Source organism: Chlorocebus sabaeus, chromosome 9, assembly GCF_047675955.1.
Source record: "Chlorocebus sabaeus isolate Y175 chromosome 9, mChlSab1.0.hap1, whole genome shotgun sequence".
NCBI lineage: Eukaryota > Metazoa > Chordata > Mammalia > Primates > Cercopithecidae > Chlorocebus > Chlorocebus sabaeus.
Genome location: NC_132912.1, coordinates 128,851,732 through 128,876,777, shown reverse-complemented (window position 1 = coordinate 128,876,777; position 25,046 = coordinate 128,851,732). Strand labels below are relative to the sequence as shown.

General features: G+C 41.7%; 1 protein-coding gene across 1 annotated transcript in view; it reads left to right on the top strand.

Moving 5' to 3' along the window:
- The window catches only part of ADAM12 (ADAM metallopeptidase domain 12), a 373,095-nt gene that overhangs the window by 84,608 nt on the left and 263,441 nt on the right, over positions 1 to 25,046 (top strand). Inside the window, exon 3 of the mRNA XM_007964392.3 lies at positions 21,200 to 21,273. Within this exon, the coding sequence (XP_007962583.3) occupies positions 21,200 to 21,273 (74 nt within the window). The remainder of the gene's footprint in view (positions 1 to 21,199; positions 21,274 to 25,046) is intronic.

Below are 25,046 nucleotides of genomic sequence, written 5' to 3'. Positions count from 1 at the left end.
AATCCCAGCACTTTGGGAGGCCGAGGCAGGCAGATCAACTGAGGTCAGGAGTTGGAGACCAGCCTGGCCAACATGGCAAAACCCTGCCTCTGCTAAAAATACAAAAATTAGCCGAGCGTGGTGGTGGGCGCCTGTAATCCCAGGTACTCGGAAGGCTGAGGCAGGAGAATCGCTTCAACCCAGGAGACGGAGGTTGTGGTGAGCCGAGATTGCGCCACTGTACTCCAGCCTGGGCAACAGAGTGAGACAGTTAAAAGAAAAGAAAAGAGAAAGGAAAGGGAAAGGGAGGAAAGAAAGGAAAGAAGAAAGCTGAATGGTAATAGCAATAAAATACTAGAGACTAATATGGGTAAATTCAACATGAGCATTCATGCATGTGATTTTTTTTAGGGAGGGGAGTCAAGGTTGCTTAGTAAAAATTTCATGGCGAGGACATTGATCCAGGGTTTGGCTCTGCCACGTAGGAGCCAGGTAACCTTGGGCAAGTTGCTGAACTTCTCTGAGTTTTCCTTCTTCGCCTATAAAATGAGTGTCTTCATCTATCTCTGTGGTCCCAGAACTCTGTACGGTGCCCTGCCCATAATAGATGCTCAACAGATTTGTTGAAAAAATGACTGAAAAGGATAAAATGAACGTAGCCAGAAGAAATCTGGGCTATATCCCTAGTGACTGAAGTTCCAGGCAGGCATGCCGAAGCCTGGGGTCATGGAATCTTCTTCCATTTAAAAAATATGTTCCTGGAAGTGAAGGCATTGAAAGTGGATATGTGCTGTGTTTAAACTGTTGTAAACTTATTCACTGGGTTCTGTTTACCTCCTCTCTTTCCCATTGTTGTACCACGCATTTAATATTCATTTAGAGGTTCCCACATGTTAACCTTTCTGCTTCATTCCTTCCTACAATCTCCAAGCAGCTGTCAAAAGTAATATTCCTCTCGCCTGAAGAAAAGTCCTTAGTATTTCTTTAATGCAATCTGCTGCTGCTGAATTCTCTCGATTTTTGCTTGTCTGAAAATATCTTTATTTCACCTTTAATGTTAAGGATATTTCATTTTTTTAAAGGATATTTCATTTTCAATTTTAATGATACAGAACTTTAGGTGACAGTTGTTTTCTTTAAACTATATAGTATATTCTTTTGTCTTCCGTGATGTCATTTGTGAATTATTATTGCTCTTTTTAACATACTGCATCTTTCTTTTCTTTGTCTCTGTTTTTCAGAAACTTTGCTATGATTCATCTAGGTGTGGCTTTTTCATTTATAATACTTAGGATTCGTGTTTTTTTAATAAAAGTATGTGACTTGATATCTCTTCCCAATTTTGAAAAATTCTTATTTTCTCTTCAAATATTGCTTCTGCTGTTTTCTCTTACCTCCTTTGTTGGGTCTCTCATTACATCTACCTTTCACCATGTCCCATATATCTCTGAAGCTTTTTTCTGAATTTTCCAGCCTTTTATCTCTTTATGCTTTTGTCCTGCATATTTTCTTCAGACCGATTTTTCACTGTACAATTTCTTCCTTCAGCTGTGTTTAAAATGCCATTGAACCTACTCATTGAGTTGTATTTTCCAGTTTTTAGAATTTCCATGTGGCTCTAGTTCTCTGCTGAAATTTCTATTTTTCAATTTCTTGAACATTTGAAGCGTGGCATTTTAAATGTTAAATTCTGCTTCTGAGTTCCTTTAACTGCATCTCCTATAGGTCAGTTTTTATTGCCTGTGGTTTTTTTCTTGTATTTCAGTCTCATCTTCTCAGTGTTCACTTATGCCTGGTTATTTTTGGAGTGTCAGACATTGTATATGGGCAGCTTAAAGACAAATAGAGCCACTAGATGATGTCATCTGGTTGGTGCCTAAGCTAGGGGCACTTGTGATCAGCAACTGAACTGGTCTCAGTCTTTGTGAAGACTGATCTACTTCTCATTCACCTTCTCTCCTTGGGTATAGCATTTTGAGATCCCAACCCAAACCCTGGAATCAGGAGTTATCAATACTGCCTCTTCGCAGGCCCTCATCTCTTGGTTTTGTCTTCCTTGCCCTGTGAGTCTGTGGGAAGTTCTGGTGAGGTTTTTTGACCTCTCAGCTGCCTCTCCTAATAGCTGTAGATTCCTTGAGTGGGACAGTTACCTCCGCATTCTGGGATCATACCTTCTGTTTTCTTCTCCATCTGGGTCATGGTCCCATAATACTTTATTACTTTGGAAATGCTACATTGCTTTCAAATATCATTTTTGTATATTTTCCCCAGCTTTTCTAGTTGTTTTTGGTGGAAAGTTAGGTCTAAATGACTCAAACTGTCATTACCAGAAGCAAAACCCCTCCATTTGTGTACCATCAGCTTAATGACTGCGGAATATCACATCATGAGGTTCCCATGTTGTTTTGTTGTTTTTCATTCCTGAGACAGGGCCTCGCTCCAGGCTGGAGTGCAGTGGCACAATTCTAGCTCACTGTAGCCTTAAACTCTTGAGCTCAAGTGATCCTTCTGACTTCAACCCCCTGAGTAGCCGAGACTACAGACACATGCCACCATGCCTGGCTAATATATATTTTTAAATTTTTTGTGGAGATGGGTTTTCACTATATTGCCCAGCCTGGTCTCGAACTGCTGTCCTCAGGTGATCCTCCTGCCTTGGCCTCCCAAAGTGCTGGGTCTCTAATTACATATACCTTTCACCATGTCCCATATATCTCTGAAGTTTTTTCTGAATTTTCCAGCCTTTTATCTCTTTATGCTTTTGTCCTGAATATTTTCTTCAGACCGATTTTTCACTGTACAATTTCTTCCTTTAGCTGTGTTTAAAATGCCATTGAACCTACTCATTGAGTTGTATTTTCCAGTTTTTAGAATTTCCATGTGGCTCTAGTTCTCTGCTGAAATTTCTATTTTTCAATTTCTTGAACATATGAAGCGTGGCATTTTAAATTTTATGGTTTTTTTAATTTTTATTTTTAACCATTCCCCTGATGTGGACATAGAAGAGGTGTTTTCCGACTTCACTGTGAATTATGCTAAATGTCTTTCTGCTTATATCTGTGCATACTTTTCTAGTTAGTTCCTTTAGATGATTTCTAGAAGTAGAATTGTTGAATCAAAGCTGTGCACATTTTTAAGGAGTAGGAAACCTGTTTCCAGACAGCCTTACAGAAAGCGGCACCAATTTACACTTTTACCAGCTGTGCATGGGAGCGCCTATTTCTTGACATCTCACCAACACCAGCATCTCATGCTTTAATAAGCCTAGCACAGCCCCAGGCAGCTACCAGCTTGGCTGAAGGACTCCCAGCTTTGAAAGTCCTCAATAGGTTGGAACTGTGTGTCAAAATTCATAAGTTGTTAGGTGAAATGAAAAGGGCTGCAGTTAAAACAAACAAACAACAAAAAACTAGCTAAGCAGATTCAGGATAGGGAAACCTGGTATAATAGCAGTTCATATTAAAAAGAATGAGGGGTCATTTTAGATGACAAGCAAACGCACTCCTGGACTGGATTTGTAGACCTTGAAGGTACAGATATGGAAACATGGGGTCTCAGTGAATGCTAAATTAGGTGGCTCATATCTGAAATACTCCAACCATGGTTACATTTTAAGAAGTCTGTGGCATGCTTCCAGAGCAGAATATAGAAAGAGGCTGGTCTGTAACCATGTGGCAGGGAAAGCAGCTGAGAGAACAGCGGTGTGTGTCCCTCACAAAAGATGTGTTTGGGGGAAGAAATGAATTTGCGTGACTTTGAAAAGATAGTTCTTCTCGACTACATTTAAAAATATTTAAAAGCTGGGCATGGTGGCTCACACCTGTAATCCTAGTGCTTTGGGAGGCTGAACGGGGAGGATCGCTTGAAGCCAGAACTTCAAGACCAGCCTGGGCAACATAGCAAGACCTTGTCTCTACTAAAAAATTAGTCGGGCGTGGTGGCATGTGCCTGTAGTCCCAGCTACTCAGGAAACTGAGGTGGGAGGATTGCTTGAGTCCAGCAGTTCAAGGTGGCAGTAAGCCATGATTGTACCACTATACTCCAGGCCTGGGCAATAGAACGTCTCAAAATAAAAATAAGGAACAGGCAGTTACCTACCAAATATTTCATTTTAAAAATGTTTTGGTGCACATTTCCTGTTGGTCCCCACGCACAGGGATGGACATGAACCTGCTTTTCTCTCCAGTTACTGCCCTTCATGGACTATTCCTTGGAATTGGTTGTAGCAGAGGGCAGATGCCTGATTCCCTGATTTACCCATGGGGCGTGTGTGTGTGTGTGTGTGTGTGTGTGTGTGTGTGTGTGTGTGTTTCTGTTGTTCAATACTTTATGACAGTGGTTCATTTTTAGCTTTGATCATCAGAGGAAGAAAGATGGGCTTGCCTTCTGTCTACTTTACATTCCATAATTTTGTTTTATTTTATTTTTCTTTATTAACAGCTAGCAGTAGGACCCCAGAAAGTCCAGGCATATTGGGGGCAAAAGAGTATGCATGGTTTTCATGGTGAAGGATAGAGTGCCCCAGAGTCATTTGAGAAGGGATTATTAACTTTTCTTATTCAGGTAACTATGATTGTCAGTTTGGATGAAATTCTTGTGAGTGATTCTTTTTCTCACTTCCAATGGGAGAACAGAGATAAATGTGTATGTGTGTGGGGGGGGGGGGGTAAGATGTTATGGTTTGCAACAAAATGAAAATTCAATTATAAGAACAGTAGTGTTTTCCTGGATTGCAGGGCAAAAATATATTCTTAGACAAAAGGACCAGAGGTATGACCAGTACAAATGGCAGTGTGGTGTGATCCTTATTGTCGGTCACATGAAGTGCTTCTTATGTGCCATCCCTGTCCAAGTCATGATAGAAACTACGTCATTTAGTCCTCCCACCTGGCATATTATGACTTACCCATGAGGGACACTGGACTCAGAAAGCCTGACAATGTCCAAAGCATCACACAGCTAGTAAGTGATGGAGCTTAGATTTGACCCCAGATCTATGTGATTCTAATTTTTTGGGGGAGAGGGAGAGGAGGTTATAATATTTTTTTGAAAAAAGAGTTCTAGTTTCCTGTGAAGCTCTGATGGATTTAATTGACCACTTCCTTTTATTTTCCACTGAGGCTGGATTTTCCATTTGTAAAGAATTAGAAAGGAAACCTTTCATTTATGCTTGATGATTGTGTAACAGTTTTTGGACTTCCTTATTCCAGTGCAATTTTAAGTAAGAACCTGCCATATACTTAAGGAGAATACACACAGGCACATCTACACACAATTTTGTTTATACAAAATATCTCCTAGCTAGTAATGCATCAGAAATCTTTTCTGAACTATTTTCTCTGAAATCATTACAAATAAAATATTTTTCTGTAGGAGTTCAGGAATCTCTGTATGATATGATATCTCTAGAAAATAGTGGAATTTTGGTTCTTACTGATTGTAAATAATGTTGGTCAGTTGTAAGTTATTCACACCCACGTGCTACGTCTGTTAGCTGTCTTGACTCTTCCTCTGTTTTCATTTTTTTCAAGTCAACATTAGTTTTATACTCCAAGTAAGTTGATTATTTACCCAGTTTTTTATCATTTAAGTCAGGTCATTCTTAGGAATGAAGCAACCCTTTCCTCTTCCTAGCAGAACAGGGAGGAAACCTGAACAGCCGAGACTGTCGTGGGAGAAATCCTGCAGTTTCCACAGTGACCTCTTAAATGCTGTGACATTTTCACTCCTGTGGTTTGGTTTTGGATGGGACAATCCAGGAAGGCTGAAAATACGCTAAGGTTTTGCTGATCACACACCTGTGATCACTCTAGCCTCATCCTCAGCAAGGACTACATTTTCTATTTTGGTCTGAAATTCGTCTGTGTTAAGGGTGAGTTTAAGTACTTTGTCAACGAATCAACAGCCAAAATTCTAGTATATTCATTTATTCCGTGTAATGATGACTTTGACTTTGTAGCAAACATCGAGATTGACTATCAGGGTGGACAGCCTGTAGTTAGCACAGCGTCAGATTCTGCCCTGTAAGCATTTGATGAAGGCATGAGCACATTTTATGAGGCATTGATACAGTTAATTCAAAAAGGCATTGATTTCATACTTTCTATATACAAAGAAGTAATGCCTGAGGCACATTGATGGGTTTTCAAAGTTGGCTGAGGCCTCAAGAAACTTGAAGCCTAGTGACTGGACAGTGTTTGTGAGTAAACAGAAATAACCACATTTCAGGTAAAATGTGGCAGTATAGTTAGAAGAACAGAGACTGGAGAGAAGAGCTCTTCCTGAGCCTTCATGGAGAGTTTTAAAGGCCAGGGCATCTGAAGGGGACTTATGGAAGATGGGGAGTACTTTAGGAAATAGAAGGAAAGGCAAAAGAAGAAATGGGTGGCCGAGGCGGGCAGGTCACCTGAGGTCAGGAGTTCAGAACCAGCCTGGCCAACATGGTGCAACCCTGTCTCTACTAAAAAACAACAAAAGTTGGCCGGGCGTGGTGACACACACCTGTAATCCCAGCTACTCCGGAGGCTGAGGCAGGAGAATCACTTGAACTTGGGAGGCAGAGGATGCAGTGAGCCAAGATCGCACCACTGCACTCCAGTCTGGGTGAAGAGCGAGACTCCATCTCAAAAAAAAAAAATAAATAAAAACACAGATAAATGGGGTGCTCATTCACTTGTTTCATGTGTATCCTACATCATCATCCTGTTTGACTTGAGGCCAGGGATTGTGAACTCAATACCTGTAGGGGCCAGGCCAGGGATACAAACCAGTGTAGCTAGCCAGACATAAGATGACAGGTAAGCTTTGCCCCTTGGGCTCCGTATGTGGATCCCACAGGGCAGGTGCAGCTCGGAGAATTGGTGGCTTCTAGTTAGTTTTGGCCAACGGTTACCATGGAAGTAGAAACCCAGGGTTGCCATTTTTTCCTGATATTTCTCCCCTCCCGGAAGCTACACATCCAGATTTGTCTGAGAATTCTCCTGACACTTAGATGTTAGCAACTTAATCAAATCGACAGCACTGGATGGTGCATACTTTGGGGCCATGCCAGTGACAGCTACAGGCTGAAGGAGCCTTGTGGGTTGCTGGCCTGTGAAATTTGGTCAGGCACAATGATTCTGCAATGTGGTCCCCAGACCAGCAGCATCAGCATCACCTGGGAACTTGCTAGAAATGCAAATGCTTGGGTCCCACCCAGATCATCTGAATCGGAAGCTTGAGGTGGGCGTGATGAGCTCTGTTGTAATAAGCACTCCGCGCAATTTTGATGCTTGCCCGTGTTTGATATTTTTTTTTTTTTTTTTACTTTTCTAAATGGCTGGAGAAAAAAATCAAAAGAATATTTCATAACACATAAAATGATGTGAAATTCAAATTTTGGTGTGCATAAGTAAAGTTTGCTTGGAACACAGCCACATTCATTCATGTGGTCTATGACTGCTTTTGCACTGCAGTGGTGGAGTTAAGTGGTCACGACAGGGACTGCATGGCTAACAAACCTCAATGTATTTATTATCTGTTCCATTACAGAAAATGTGCATCAACCCTGCTCTAGAGCACTGGATGTGATGGAGGGGGAGGAGGCAGGTCAGGGAGTCTGGGATGCTCAGGGACCTTGGCTTTATACCCAACCTTGGCTTTATATATGAAGGGCAGAAGTATTATTTGGGCCCTGCATTAACAAAACAGCTCGGGGAACAAGGTGTAGGACGGGCTGATGAAACAGTAGCCAGCGGAGAGCTGGAATGAGGGCCATGTGGCAGGAATAGAGGGAATTGTGGAGATACTCCAGAGAAGGAATTGCAAAACTCAGTCACTAATTCAACATTGGAGCCGAGAGGAAAAAGAGAGTCAGAAGAGGGTACCAGTGTGGGCCAAAAGGATGATGAAGACAATAGGAAAAAGAAGGGGTCACAAGATGAGGAATGCACTTGGGGCAGTCGGGAGGAATATGAAATGAGCTGGTGAGTTTTCAACACCATAGCCTTTGAGTTGCCAGGGAGAGATCTGCTGACTGTGGCTTGCGGGGCATTTGCAACGCTTGTGCTGAGCTCAAGAGAGCGGTCAGAGCTGGAGATTTGGAATCGAGCATCTTCTACATAGAGGACCAAGTTTTTCATAAGTATGCCTGGGCTTCATGACTGGCTGAGTTTTCTAATGTTTTAACAGGAAAAAAAAAGCTGAACCCCAATTTTCCTCAGTGAAGTATACAGATGGAGGATCTCTCTGTCCCAGAACCAGACTGGGTTGAGATGGAAAGTTATACCCGTAAAGGTTGCAAAGTCCTGCAAGCCTGGTGAAGTGATGGTCTGGTTCGCATGGTGGCTCCAAGGGGCCAAATAGCCAGATGACCCAGAGTCCTTCTCAAGTCCTTCATCTGCTTTTGCCTTGAGTCCTCAGTCCTCAGTCCCAGAGCTGCATCCATCACCCCCCGAGCCCTGGGATTTCTGGCTCCATCTCCCAACTCCAGTGGAGCTTCTCCTCCAGCCTCAGCGTCCACCTCTGTCCCATTCCTCCCATGCCATCTCCCTCCTGATGCTGAGGCTCTCGTGAATACCCCAAGATGCAGCCAGGCAGGCAAGCAAAGGGAAGGGCAGGTGACAGTCTTACTTCAATTTTTGTATGCAGCCACGAAGTGAAAATTCTCTTTGCAGGATCTTTGTGAGGCTTACAGCGTGCGTTTTCATGGTGCAATTTCAATGTGTTTTATAAAAAGTTAGCAATTAGCTGTAATTCTGTTTGTAATAGAAAAACTTGTTTGCATTCGGCCTCACTTAGTACGTAGTGACTCGCGGTGCCTCTGTGATCGATAGCAGGATTACTCTTTAAAGGGCTTAGTATATTCTGCTGATGTTTATTTGAAAGACATTACAGTGATGCTTTATAAATGGCTTTTAGTCAACATATGAATGGGGTATTTTTCTAGAAGACAGCTTGCATGCAAACAAACTAGCAACTTAAGCTAACTTCCCCTGACTGACAGTTTTGAAATGGTGTTGTAGGAAAATGGTAGATGAATGTTTCCAGATATCAAATTAGTTAGATAAATGAACTTTGAATGGGAAGCAAGCTTTCTGGTTAATAAACACAGTGCATGTTGTTCTACCACTGGCTGTGTCTTAGAAGGCACATAGGCCACTCCAAAACCAATGTTCTGTGCTTTTATAATATTTTAATATCCCTGGTTATATCAGTAAGCGTATCTTAGAAAGTATTACCTTAAAACATTCTACACCAAAATGAAGTACATTCACATATTTTGTGCTGCATCTCACAGGTCTTCCAGTACCTTCTATCCCCTTCTATGATTGGTCATACACATATTACATAAGAGCCTCTTCCCATATAGAAGAAGGGTGAAAGCTAACCTGCTTTCAGCTATCAACCCAGGACTGGACCAGTGCCTGGCTCATAAATAGGCCCTCAGTTAATAAATGTATAATATTCCTTTTTGAAAATTTTTAAAATGTCATTTATTATGCCCATTTTGATCTAACTATAAAAAGCATAAAAAGGGTGCAATTTGGGAAAATAGCAATCAATAATAAGTGAAATGGTATCTTGTCACTGTCATGCTGTGCAGTAGCAGTTTGATTTGTGATTGGATTTCTGTAATAAGCATGCATTTTCATTTTGTCATGCATGATGGTTTCCAAACAGCCTTTTTACCATTTGAATCTCACAGCGATCATCCTAATTATGTCAGTTGTCTAGTGCTGCTATAACAAATCACACCAGTTTAAGTGGCTTAAAATGACACCCATTTATTATCTCACAGTCACAATCTCAAGGTCAGAAACCCAGTGGGCATGGCTGGATTCTCTGCTTCAGATCTCACCAGGTTAAAATCAAAGTGTCCACAGGACTTCCTTCTTGGTGGAGGCTCTGGGGGAGAACCCATTTCCTGCTCCTTGATGCACTGGCGGAATTCACTTCTATGTGGTTTTAGGAACATGGTTCCTATTTTCTTGCTGGTGGTTGAGGGTGGTTCCCAGCTTCTGGAGACACCAGGTTCCTTGGCTCATGGCTCACTTACGTCACCTTCAGAGTAAGCACGGTGGGTCATGCCCTCTTGTCGCATCTTTCTGACCCCAGTCATGAAAGATTCTCTGCCTTCACGAACCCTTGTGATTACATTGGGCCCATCTGAATAACCTAGGGTGAGGTCCCTGTCCTTAACCTTAACTGCGTCTTCACAGTCCCTTTCACTGAGTAAGGTACCATATGTATACGTTCCAAGGCTTAGCACATCTTAGGGGGTTGTCACCTCAATGACCACAATGATAGACAGGAAAAGTGTTGTTATCCCATTTTCCTAGTAAGAAAACTGAGGCCCAGCAGAGTTAAAAGACTGGCCCACAGTCCATGGCCCACAGCTGCCATCTGACCATAGCCTTCTAGCCTGAGGTCCCTCCTACTATAGCCTCTTAAATGGAAAAATGCTACATTTCCAAAATGAAATAGTTCTTTGTTGCTTAAAATCATTGTTCCTTTGCAGTCAAAAGAGGAGGAATTTCTGCATCTCCATAAACTTTCAACCTAAGATGCTCCTAGAAATTGATCAAGGTGCTTCAAGACCTCCTTCTGGGCGGTCCGAGGATGCTGAAATGAACTGGGTCTTGGAACCCAGCCTAGGCCTTCTTCCCATGACAAGCGCACCTCGTCATCAGGCCTGCTTTCCAATGCAGCTGGCATTGACACTGAATGTTGCAAGGGGCTGGTACCCATGGATGTGGATGCCAGGCACTTGGCACTGGGGCTGCCAGTGGTCCTTGTGAGCCCAGGAGGTATGTGGCTGACAGGAAAGACTCATCCTGGCCTTGGCCTTCTGCCTCCCCACCTTGGCATCCGATGGTCCTCAGCAGGCAGCCAGGTGCTGGCAGAGATGCCTGGAAGCAGGAGAGGGCACAGGGCAGCAGAGGTCCGAGGAGGTGGTCCCACAGCCTGGCAGGGGTTAGTGTCAGCTGGGGCCTGGTCAGAGGCTGACTTCAGCAACATGATGTCAACACACAGTCCAGCCCCTGGGCACCAAGTCACCACATGGTCCTGTCCCCAAGCCATTGTGTCACCACACAGTCCTGTCCCCAAGCCATTGAATCACCACATGGTCCTGTCCCCGGGCCACCGAGTCACCACATGGTCCTTTTCTCTGGCCATGATGTCACCACACAATCTTATTCCTGGGTCACCATGTCACTATATGGTCCCATCCCCGAGCCATCATGTGACCATGTGGTCCTATCCTCAGGACTACCATGTCATCATGCGGTCCTGTGTCCAGGCCATCGTGTCACCCTGTGGTCATGTCCTTAGGGGTAACTATATTACCACATGATCCTTTCCCCTGGGCCACTATGTCACCACTTTCCTGTCCCTGGGCCACCATGTCACCATGTGGCCAGGTCCTTAGAGTCACTGCATCAGCACATAGTCCTGTCCCTGGGCCACTATGTCACCACACGGTCCTGTCCCTAAGGCCACCATGTCACTGCATGATCCTGTCCTAGGGCCCACCATGTCACCACATACTTCTGTCCCTAGGACCACCACGTCACCACACTGTTCTGTCCCTGAGGTCACCACGTCACCACACGGTCCTATCCCCAGACCATCATGTCACCACACCCACCTCCACTCTTTACCTTGTATTTTGCATTGATTCAGATTTTATCAAAAGTCCTGCTGCTGCTGCTCCTCCTGCTGCTGCCACCCCACCCTGTCTGTCCTATTTTGGATTTTTTTATCACGGAGATCCAAAGAAACTGAGCAGGAGGATGTGGAATCCTCTTCGGGGAGCTGAGGGTGCTGGAGCCTAGCCTGGGAACATGGACCCCAGCCCGGGAACATGGGGCCCAGCCCGGGAACATGGGGCCCAGCCTGGGAACATGCCTTCATTGGTCATTTGTATAGTCCCAAGTACAAATGTAAGAAATTCAGCTCACAGGCCAAGCCCTGCCTACTCTCCTCAGAAGAACAGAATGCAAGTCCATTTTCAAAGACCAGGGTTTCTCTGCTCCTTGTACAGGGATCCTTGTACAGCCACTTGTGTCCCACAGGGGACGTTGGCCTCCTAGGGTGAGACAAGCAGGCAGCCCACAGGTCAGAGGGCCCTCTGCTTGTGACAGTGTGTGACAGGCGAGGAGGGTCTGGAGGTCCCTGTTATACCTCCTTAGGGGACCTTTGCAGCTTTGGGGTCTCCTCTCCACCCTCCAGTTAGTGTTCCTCCTGCCTCCCCGGCTCCTCCTGCCTGTACCCTTCATCCTACAGAGGCATCTCGGTGGCCCTGCTCCAGGTGTGGGGACTGTAACGTGGAGCACGCTGACAAATTCTTTGTCCTTGGGAAGTTTCTATTGTACCGAGGGAGATAGACTGTAAACAAATCATCACAAATGAGGAACTTTGCTAGGAAGAGACAGACGGGGTGTGTGAGAACCAAGAGCCCCCTTAGGAGGCCACCAGGGCTTCTCTGAGGTGGTGATGTCCAGGCCAGTGACTGGAGGTGAAGCCACACAGAGGGCCCAGGGAAGATGTTTTGGCCGAGAGTCAGCAGCCACAGGGACCCAGAAGCTTCGGGAGCAAGCGAGCGATGACCTCCAAGTGAGCTGCCAGGTGAGCAGACACCAGAGCCTTCGCGGCGTGAAGGCTGCAGTTTTGTTCTAAGTACATCAGGTCGCCATTGAAGGGTTTTAAGAAAGGGCATCGCTGAGCTCGGGAATTCTGGAGGAAAGCTAGGGTGAATTTTCTCCAACCTCCCCTCTGTCGTGGATCAGGGGTGACGGAGGGAGATGGTCAAATAAAAGCTGAATTTTAGCTGTGTTAAGTTTGAGAAATCCATGTCATCGTGTTTTCCAGGTTGCTTTCTGATAAGTCATGTTGTCACTTCCCTCTTCCAACCCAACAGTAAGCTCGAGAAAGGAACAGAGTAATGTCGTCTGCTTTAGAATTGGCCATTGTCCTCAGACAGATGCACGCGCCTGGTGGACTGTCATTCTATAGCATTCAGATGCACAGAAGCAGACCAGAAGTATTTCAGTGAATAAATAAGGCTTTAAGATGGTCTGGCTATAGCTAAAGTAATCTAAAATGAAAATCTAAAATGTTTGCTACAAACTTGAGGATTAGCAATCATACCAGTAGCAATGCGACAAAGAACTTAAGCTAAGAGCATCACAAGGACCAAAGGTGATGTGATTGTGCCTTTTCCTGCAGGGAGGGAGAAGCGAACTGAAAAACCGAGACTCTATCATGCGACAGAAACACAGTGAGAAGATCCTGTGCTAAAAATAGTCCAACATTCTAACACACAAACAACTTCCAACTGCATTGTAAACCTAAGGATAATACGTGCCATCCGCTACATTTTAACAGGTTGTTTGCTAAGGTTAATTATCCATCAGAATAATTGTCAATAACTCATGAATAAACATTATCATTTTTTTTCTAATAACAAACAGGCCCCAATCCAGGGACACCCCATTATAATGCTGCAGTGCCTTAATTCCTGACTGTGTTATACTGCAGTTAATTCAATTTTGTCCTCTCTAAATTCCACAGTGCGCATATCTTCCAGGCTGTGCAACTAGCACACTAATATTAAAGTGGTAATCAAGATTGCCTCTAAATATTCATAGCAATAAATGACTCCCTCGTGCCCCATGAATGCCAGGGCTGCAGCCTGAAGCATTTATTTAGTGCCGGAGAGGGATCTAGTTATTTTAGAGTTCCCTTGAATGCAATATTTTAATTTTGTTGTTCTGCTCGAAAAATTAGATCCCTCTGAGCTTCCAGTATTGATGGTTGAGATGAATGACTTTGGCTCTGGCTGACCGTGGTCTTTGGAAGGATAACCTCAGAGTTGTGATGGGAGTAGACTTGGCCATTGACCCCGAATCTTACTTTTTGGATGGTAATTCCCTCCTGCCTGCCAGACCTGCTGCCGTTCCACTGCCACATTAATTCACCCTCAGAATCAGGGCAGATTTTTCTAAGCTGTTGAAAATTTCTTATTCTCTAAAGAGAGAAAAACACCAAGGAGCTGATGCTGTATGACATCCCGTCCTTCAGGGAAAATAATGAGCACCCTACAACCATGCAAAGCTACATTTATGGACTCCAGGTATTTTGTGTTCATCATGGGTGAAATGATTTAAAGTCAAGTTTGGATCAGCCTCCAATCGCACACATTAAAGAAGGGTAGCACAACATGGATAGCACCAAAAAAAAAGAAAAGGGATATCAATCAATCATCTAATCAGCCAATCAATCAATCATCTAATCAGCCAATCAATCAATCATCACTTTTTGCACATCTGTTTGTACGGCCAGTTCACTGGGGTGCCCTGGCCAAGTGCATTGTGGGAAACCTCTGAGAGAACACAGGCACCTGGGGGACCTAGAGGTGGGCAGCTGGGTCCTGACCACACCCGTCTTTGCAGATTTGCCTGGGCTCGCCATCTCAGGGGGAGTCTGCCAAAAAAACCTTTCTGTGAGGAAGGCACATGCCTCCTGCAAGCACATGTGCACTGAGGGTAGAGTGTCTGATAAGTTTTGCCCAATGACAAAGCTTATCTCCTAGGAGGAAAGAGGGATTTGGGGTATATGCAATATCAGTCTTGGGGTTTATCTCCCGGCCTTCATGCCCTAATGAGGGAACTTAGATCTCACTCCTGGATGGAATTAGGAGTGAAGTGTAAGTACAAATAGCAAGAGCTATTTCATGAAAAATTCTATAATAAACTGGGACATCAGCCCAGGTCCTGTAATACAGTTACACACAAAAGCACGTGTTCATGCACTTGCATGCATGCATACAGGTAAGTAGGGATATCAGTAAATGTCAGTGCCTTATGGCCTAAGAGGCAGTGCAGTAGATAAAAATAAATCGATTCACCTGAACTTTCAAACTTAAAAAGATATTTTCTTATGACTGGAGGAAACAGGAAGCTGTTGAACAATGCCATGACTTTTTTTGTCACCTTTGTTGAGGAGAACTTACCTCCAAATTATAATACTTCTCTTGCTGCAGAACCCTTTCCTTCTCTCCTGCCCAGCATCCCATAGGAAGTGGTCCCTTTCTCTCTGGAATGTCCATTCAGAGACCTCTGTCCAGTCTCTCAGTCTGTAACCCTTTCTTGGCCAGCACCTACTAGCTCCTCTTACCTGCTGGCTCCCTCCCCTCCAGCCTGTATTCTCCCCTGGCCTTCGGCCACTCTCGGCCTGCAGTCTCCAGTCTTGGGTCACACCCTTAACCCTACCTACTTTTTCCAGTCTGCCATTGAGCCCCGAATGCTGCAGAAGACAGACAAGTGTGTATGGCTGAATAAGAAATAAAAAAACCCCAATGAAGAGAGTAAGAGAGCATCCTTTTTCCAAGGAGGACAAATCAAAGTGAACAAATAAAATTCACACCCAGACATACAATGGTCACACTGCCAAACATGGAAGAAAAAAGGTCACAAAAGCAGCTAGAGAGAAGAGATGGGTCATCTGTCCAAGCAGGCTGAGGACTGACTTCTCAGCAACAAGAGTGGAAACCAAGTCATCCATGATGGTTCAAGCCTGTAGTCCCAGCTACTTGAGAGGCTGAGGCAGGAGGATTTCTTGAGGATAGGAGTTTGAGACCAGCCTGGGTAACATAGTGAGGCCTCATTTTTATTAAAAAGAGATAGAAACAGAAGACGGTGGAGCAATCCTAGGGTGCTGAGATAGTGGAGGTGAGAAGACTCACCTTGCCAGACATCAGGACTCAGAGTAAAGCTGTAGTAATTGACACAGGGTGGCATTGGTGCATGGACAGACAAGGAGACACATGGCATTAGCTCAGAAACGGATCTCTACATGCTGCTACAGATACAGGGGAAGGATAGGTTTTTTTTGTTTGTTGGTTCGTTGGTTGGTTGGTTGGTTTGAGATGGAGTCTTGCTCTGTCACCCACGCTGGAATGCAGTGATGCGATCTCAGCTCACTGCAATCTCCGCCTCCCAGATTCAAGTGATTCTCCTGCCTCAGCCTCCAGAGTAGCTGGGATTACAGGAGCACACCACCATACCCAGCTAATTTTTGTATTTTTAGTGGAGACAGGGTTTCACCATATTGGCCAGGCTGGTCTCAAAGGCCTGACCTCAGGTGATCCCCCCTACATCGGCCTCCTAAAGTGCTGGGATTACAGGAATGAGCCACTGTGCCCAGCTAGGAAGGACTTTTAACAAATGGTGCTGGAACAATTGGTTAATCACATCTTCTCTAAAGTAGAGTTGGACTCCTACTGTGTACTGGACACAAAAATCAAGTCTGGATGGGACTTAAATGTGAAAGGCAAAATTATGAAACATTTAGAAGATAACGCAGTCTGCTTTTTGATCTTGGAGTAGGGAAGGATTTCTCAAATGAGGCACAAAGACTTTAAACCATGAAGGATTTTATTAAAGTTAAGGCATTCTGTTCATGAGAACACATTCAAGAGGATGAAAAGACAAAACCCAAACTGGGAGAAGATATTTGTCACTCATTGAACAGAGAAAAGCATCTACAGATTCAAAATGACAAGAGAAAGGGAGGAGGAAGAAAGCAGGAAAGAAAATGGTCAGAAAACATGAGCAAGTATTTCACCGGAGAAGAAAATCAAGTGTTCTGTAAACATAAGCAAAGGCGCTCTGTCTCGCTACTGAGGAGGGACGCGTAAAGGAAAACCCCGGTGAGCTGCAGTTGCACAGTCAGCAGACTGGGGCTGCCTGCCTTTTAAAATTGTTACCAGATATTCATGAGGCTATGGAATGAGGGAAACATTTATAACCCATTTGTACTTTGGAAAACAATTTAAAGATCCCTGGTAAAGTCAAACATGTGCAAACTACACCACCCAGAGTTTCCATCCCAGATTAGCCAGGGAAACTCATATCTGTCCAGCAAGGCAGGGGTCCTCAACCCCTGTAGCCTAGGAACCCAGCCACACAACAGGAGGTGAGGTGAGCTGCAGGCTGAGAAGCTACATATGTATTTACAGCCGCTCCCCACCACTCGCATACTGCCTGAGCTCCGCCTCCCGTCAGATTAGCAGAGGCACTGGGTTCTCATAGGAGCACAAACCCTATTGTGAACTGTGTACGTGAGGGATCTAGGTTGAGGGTTCCTTATGAGAATCTAATGCCTGATGATCTGTCACTGTCTTCCATCTCCCCCAAATGGGACCATCTCGTTGCAGAAAAATAATCTCAGGGCTCTCACTGATGCTACATTATGGTGAGTTGTATTTCATTATATTTTACAATGTAATGGCAATAGAAATAAAGTACACAGTAAGTAATAATAATGTGTTTGAATCATCCCGAAACCATCCCCCACCCCCAGCCCCAGTTCCCTGGAAAAATTGTCTTCCACAAAACCAGCCCCTGGTGCCAAAAATGTTTGGGACTGCTGTAGTAGGGGACATGTACACAAGAACGTGCATAACAGCGTTGTAAGAGCAAAAAGAGGGGTGGACAGAAAGAACGCCAAAGTCCACCTGTAGGAGAAAGGACTTACACATTGTTTTTACAGTAGAATACTATATAGCAATGAAAATAGATGAACTACAGCTATAAACAACCATATGTATAAATCTAACAGATATGAGATTAAGTAAAAGAAACCAGTCCAGTCATAGAAGAATGGACAAAGTATGAGGCCATTTGTATAAGGTTCAAAACTGGGTAAAACTAAACAGTGTATTGCTTAGGAATATGTACATTAGAAATAAAACTGTAGAAGAAATCAAGATAATGATTAATAGAAACTTCAGCATAATGGTTACCTCTGGTTGGGAATAAGGGAAATGTAATAATGAATTTAGCACGAGGAGGTGTATGAGATGAATTGCCTCTCCCTTCCCCGCAGCAAATTCCTATATTGATATCCTAACCCCGGTACCTTAGAATGTGACTGTATTTGGAGAAAGACCCTTTAAAAAGGCAATTAAAGTAAAATGAGGTCATATGTGTGGCCCCTAATCTGATATAGCTGGTGTCTTTATAAGAAGAGATCAGGACACAGACATACAAAAGGCCATCTGTGGACACTGTAAGAAGGCAACTGTCTCAAAGCCGAGGAAAGAGGCCTCAGAAGAAACCAAACCTGCCAGTGCCTTCATCTTGGACATCTAGCTCCAAAGCTATAAGAAGATAAATTTCTGTTGTTTAAGCCACATGGTCTCTGGTATGTGTTATGACAGCCCCACCAAACTAGTACAGGAGGCTTCTAAGATTGTAGAAATAGTCTGCTTTTTCAGTTGGGTAGTAGGTGCCCTGGTGTTTATTTTATTGTTGTTTTCCAAATTGTACTTATACATTTTATATACTCTTGGGTGTACTTTCCCAATTAAAAAAAAATAGAACAACAATTACTGCCAAAACATTCCTGGCCCATTGATTAGCATTTAATTGATTTATTCAGCAAGTGCATTTCTTTAAGCATTCAATAAAAGACACAGTTCCATTAGGGTAATCAATACATCATTTTTAAGAAAAGGAATGCCATATTTTACCAGTACTACTCCATCATCTCCAATAGGTAACAATCAAAAGAAAATGGAATGAATACATGCTTTTAAGAAGTCTAAGGCAATTAGTGGGCTTAAATTAAAATAGCTGTCTGTTCTCCCTCTCTATTGATTTCTCCTTTACTAGTCATACCTCAACTAATGTACATAAAGATCTTCCCTGAAGGAAAATATATTCTTCTGCAAGATGTTGACATTGGACTCTCATAACACTTCTAGTGCTTTATGTGGAATTACTACAAATGTTAATGCTTAAACTACCTCAATTCTTTGGGGGAAAAGGGATGTTGCAAATAATACATTTTTATTCACATATAAAATTGTCTGGATTTCCATTTAAGGTATGTGATCTCTGCATTGATATCTTAGGCAAAGACAATTTGTAACTAAAGTAACTAAGTTATGTATATATACATACATATGAAACGTAGTTATACACATACATGTATACATACGTATGGTGTTTGGGCACATTTTGACAGAATATTGAGAACGTATTTTGTTCTAATATTTTGTAAATATAATTAATAATCTTGTTTTTCACACATATAATTAATGAGTGCATATTGCAAACCCTGGAGAGAACATTATAGAAGCGTTCGTGGTTCAGCCCGGGTGTCAGCAAGTATAGGTAAATGTGCAAGAGTCCCTGTGATGGACTCGAAAGCAAATACCTGCAAGAGCATAAGAACACTTTGACAGCCTACACTACAAAGAAATGGTGTATGTTTCTTGGCATGTAGGATCAAATAGTAAGATTAATTTCCAAATTTGAGTAAACACTCAGAAATGCATACAGTTCTTATAAACACCAGACAGTATCAAAATATATAAATTCGGTGTGTTTTTGTAGTCTTTTGCTAGAGTAAATCCATCAAAAACAAGGCCTGTGTAAACCCAGGAAACATACGTAAGAATTTCACGTATCTGGAAATTCACCAATTTAACTCTTAAGTTTAAGCAACTACATAAAATAATGTCATCCTTCAATGAAAATTGAGAAAGAACCTCCTTGAAGCTCATAAGAAAAAACCCTTGGGTTTGTACCTATTTTTATCTCCTGAAGGCCCTGAAATTTAAAATAATCTATTCCTCAGGCAAGCAATTGGATGATGTAAGTTTTAGGTCTTTGTCACCAGCTCAGAGCTGTCCAATAGAACATTCCATGATGATAGAAATGCTTTTATATCTGTGCTGTCCCACAGTGGTGGCCACCTGCCACACTGAGTTATTGATTCTTGAAATGTACCCAGTGTGACTGTGAACTAATTTTTAAATTTCATTTCATTTTAATTAACTTAAATAGCCATACACAGCTAATGGCTACCATGGGAGACACAGAAAGACTACAAGAAGATATGCAAAGGGCTGCCCTAAAAATAAAGCAAATGATGTTTCAGCCTTTCTGATTCTAACCCAGTTATATGGCCTTAGTTAAGGCATGTTTCGCCTTTTTTCCCAAAACTCATGTGACCTTCAGTTGTTGTGGGTTTTCTTTAAATTCTGTTTCATTTTAACTAACTATTTTCATGTTGGATATTTGGAACCCACAGACCATTTCATCTTAAAGTGTAGTGGCATGTGGTTAATTAAGTCATGGTATAGCTGAAACATTATACATATTGTGAAAAGATCTTTTGCGCTCTGGAGTTATAAGACCGACTTTCACATATGAAATATTAGAAAACTATGTCTAAACTTCTCATTCTCATAGCTTTTATACAAGCATAGTACTGAAATAACTGACAAAGCAAAGGCAGACAAAGTCAATGTAACTGAAGGAAGCACTAATTGAATGTGGCGGTGATCATGTCTCAGCAAGACTGAGTCTCCACGTTCCGCACTCATGCGGTGCTGACCAGGAAGAATGAGGTCTCCTTGAGTTTGTGGTGCCTGTCCCGACCCAACTCTCCCTCCACTCTTGTCTTCTTTTTCTTTTTTTCTTTTTTTTTTTGAGACGAAGTTTCGCTCTTGTTGCCCAGGCTGGAGTGCGGTGGCGCGATCTTGGCTCACCACAACCTCCACCTCCCAGGTTCAAGCAATTCTCCTGCTTCAACCTCCTAAGTAGCTGGGATTACAGGGGTGTGCCACTGCATCAGGCTAATTTTTTGTATTTTTAGTAGAGATGGGGTTTCATCATATTGGCCATGCTGGTCTTGAACTTCTGACCTCAGGTGATCCACCACCCACCCCCCATCGACCTTCCCAAAGGGTTGAGATTACAGGCTTGTTTTCTTTTTTTGAGACAAGGTCTCACTCTGTCACCCAGGCTGGAGTGCAGTAGCGTGACCATAGCTCACTGCAGCCCGAACTCCTGGGCTCAAGTGATCCTCTCGCCTCAGCCACCCAAGTAGCTAGGACCTCAGGCACAAACTACCACACCTGGCTAATATTCTGACTTTTTTTTTAATTTTTATTTTTTTGTAGAGACAGGGTCTCACTATGTTGCCCACCTAAGCTGGTCTCAAACTCCTGGACTCAAGCAATCCTCCAGTGCCTGGCCTTCACTGCTCTTTTTAAGCTGCTAAGAAACCTTAGTTTATACACCGTGTTGTGATGGCATTTGGCTCTATCTTAGGTTGACCACATCATTTATTCTCTCAGTTGACTACTCCTGTGGGTCTTATTCAGCTATTTGCAAGTCAAAGCCAAGTGTTTTTCAACTGACTTTTCTTGTTTATCTTTTAGAATCATCCAGAAGTGCTGAATATTCGAATACAACTGGAAAGCAAAGAACTGATCATAAATCTGGAAAGAAATGAGTAAGTTAATTCTTGTTTATTGCTTGATAGGAGAAAGTTAAGGCACCATGGACAGAAAAGTGCTCTGTGATTTATGTTGGGGTTTAGAAAACAAGAACGAGATGCATGGATTTGTAATCCAAATTTGGATTTGAGGCCAGAATTAACTTTAAAAATTTATCTAATGGAAAAATAATTTTATCACTCTGTAAAGGAACTTTATAACTCAACACTATTTTTTCATAGTTCTGATGTTTTGTTTTTTTCAGAGCCTGGTTCTTCAAAGATTTAACTTAAGCATCACTGTACTGTTCAAACAACAGAGTTTCATAATTAATTGACTTTTGACAACTCCTGGATTATATTAGGGGAAACAGCTTCAAACTGATAGAAATTATCTTCTCCCTGAGAAATACCAAGAGTTTATTTTATCTTTCAAAGCTTATCTCCAGTGGTTTGGACTATTTCTTTCATCTTCTTATTTTTAAAAATTGGTCCTTTTATGGAAAATTATATAAATTTCCAGAAAATAGCATTATGGCTTCTTCTGGGCCACTTGGATACGATTATATATTTTGTGTGCCTTCCTAGCAGAAAACTTTGTCTGCCTCCAACCATAAGTAAAACAACTCATTTTCTTATTCTTTATGCCCTGGCTATCCCCACAGATTCCTCAGATTTAAAGGACTCCTTAATATTCTATTTCATTTGTACCATAAAAGAAGAACTTATTAGTTCTTCTAATAAGATAGAAGTCAATTTTCCAAGTCCTGCTTGGTCAAAATAGCAGTTTCTCTCTTCCAAAAATACTGGTTCCTGTTCCTCACCCATCAGCAGGATGCTGATTTTTTCTGAAACAAGAGTAGAGGTCGCAGAACCTCACTGGGATGAGTTCTGTCAGGGACGTGGAGTCCCAGAACCTGACTCAATATCGTCCTCTAAACAAGTCAGATCATTTACTTGTGTTGGTGCTTTGATTTGAGCATTTTAAGCAAGTCAGATGAAAGACACAGTCAATCAACAGCCAGCCTGAATGTTCAATATCTAATGCCAAAATATATAAAAATGTATGTAAAATCACACCACCTGCTCCCTGGGATCTGCAACCTGCCTCTTTGTGTTTTTTTCTTACATGCTTACTGCTCACCATTAAATGGATCAGAAGCTTTGGAAACAAGAAATGAGGTGTTTTTAGCTTTTCTTGTGACTTGATCTTAAAATAGAGGTTCAGGAACATACATTATATAATCAGGAATCTGAAGAGAAAACTGTATATTGCTTTTGATCCATCTCCCTTAGCAAAGTACATATTTTCATGCTCTATTTCTTTATGTAAGAATATCGAGGGGCACACATTTTTGTACATTTTTAGGTATGGTTTTGAAAATATCTCAGTGGAAGAAGCTAGGCGTTCCCTGAAAGATCAAAAGAATAAAAGCCTTCTGGTGGTGATGCATTTTCTCGATAGGGTTGTTGTGGTGGCCAGCTGGATTTAGGAGTGTTCTTTATTGCACCTGCTCCCATTGTTAGACTGTTGGAAGAAACGTGGTGCGCAGTATGAGGGGAGGCTCATCCTAAATGTTTTATGGAGCATTACAACTGCAGGTAGAGAAGCAAAAATCGACCTCATAAAAACCTTAAGTTGTTTTTACTATGAAAATAATATACATACCCAGTGAAGAAAACTGAACATTATAGGTGGGAAAGGAACAAATAACCCTAAATTTTTTTAAAAAGTACTTTCACCACCAAGCACAATCCTGTTTAAGATTCTGGTGAATTATATAGATGGGTTTTTTTTTTTTTCTTATAAATAAGCCTTTGCTTCTTTTCCTTCTTAGTTGATATCATAGTCTATATGCAATTTTATATCCTACTACTTCATTTAGCTTCATAATGGACATACATTTCCATAGAGAAATAATTTCTCAGAACCCATCTGGTTCTCTGAGTTTGTAAAGTGACTTAATAGCCTTATCCATGGTTCCCTCTGAAAATGATTTACCTTCCATTACTGCAGATACTATAATACATGTTCACTGCTAGATAGTAGCTAATTTGTATAAGTATCATTTTAAATGGTGACTTAATTTGCTGCCTTTCAATTCTGAGTCTTTCACGAGATAATCTCAAAATTATAAAAGTTGAAAACATAAAACTATCTCTTTTTAATTTATTCCTCTCTTTGCAACCTCACTGTCAGACTGCATTTTCAAAAATATATAGAAAATGTTTCATATGTTCCTGTGATATTCTATAATTTTAATTGTATTACTTATACCAATTTTAGAAATTCCATTATATTAAAAGTAACATTTTCATAATAAGAGGGCGCCAATATTACCATTTTACCGATGCATTACCAAAAATACTTCAGTGTAACATTTTTTTTGCAAAAGGTTACATATCTATTCCGAATTAACTATACCTTAGATGCAATGAATACTAAAAACAGAAAAAAAAAATCAAGTAGGCTGAAATGCTTGTGCACTACTAGCATGTAAGGCTGTTAGACGCTAAAGGCAATCAATCATTTAGTATATAATAGAATTTTTAATTTGCTTAGCCATTGGCCCAATAGATTCAAGTCAGAGAGTTTTTACAAATGAAACTATAAGAAACCAGAGATAAAAACATAAGCAGAGGCCATTTACATGTTTAACAATGAGTACAATAAAGGCCCTGACCAATCAGGATGAACAGCCGACCAATCTGACCAATCAGAAGGCAGGCTGGTCAGTACACTGCTCCAACACCTTCAGCCCCAGAGTCAGCCCTGTGCTTAAAGATGTTTTACCTAAAAGTACGTCAATAGGAGACTGATTCAATTATCAGCTATGAAACACGATACCATACAACAGTTTTAAATGATGAGACTTTTATTATAAAAAAATTTATGGTATAATCAATGTAACTAGCATGTTAGAAAATAGTTGTTTCTGCTAGTGTTTATTTTTAAAAAATGAAAATAGTTTACATAGTATTCAATTTTTATTTTAAAATTATACACATGACATGTATTTCTGAGTAGAAAGATTATAGAAGATATTTGCTTTCTTTATTGTATTAATGTTTCACAAAATAAAATATTTTAAAATTAGGAAAAAACATTTTTCTTTTGAAGGAAAAAAAAAAACCTATCTTAAAAACTTGATAATGGTTGAAAAGAAGAATGCTAACGTATCTATTATTCCTAAAAAGAAAATGATAAAGGTTATTCTGAAAGGCCTCTGGAAGGCCTCTGGTGACTTTTAAAGAGCAAAAAATTACCTACTCATTGAATATTGGATCTTTAAATATCCAGAAGTTTGCTGCAATTGAAAAACCTGCTTAGAAACCACAACCTAAATTAAAGCGGTCCTATTCCCTTAAATCTGTAGCTAATGCTGAGAGTCATCTAATTAACCCCACTCAAAATGCTTCTGTGGTAAACCGATTCTTCATAGCACAGGGCTGAATTTTTATTAAATAGTTTTTCAGGGAATCTCTTTTATTTGCCTTCTAACATCCCTAATTTATGAAAAGACTGGATGCTGTTCACTTAAAATCTGTATTTGTATAGCTGTAATTGAATGTTTAAAGAAACACAAAGCTTCCCCTGAGAAGCATTTTTCACAATATTGCTGTCTGCCTATGGACCTGCAGAAACCAGGTTGATAACTTTTCTAACTCTGCTAGATCCCCGTGGACTCTCAGGCCATCCCTTACACAGGTATTTGGTGAAACTATATCTTTGATCAAAATGTTTTATTGGACAGGCTGGCCAGCTTCAACATCAGTTTTTCCAGTTTAGG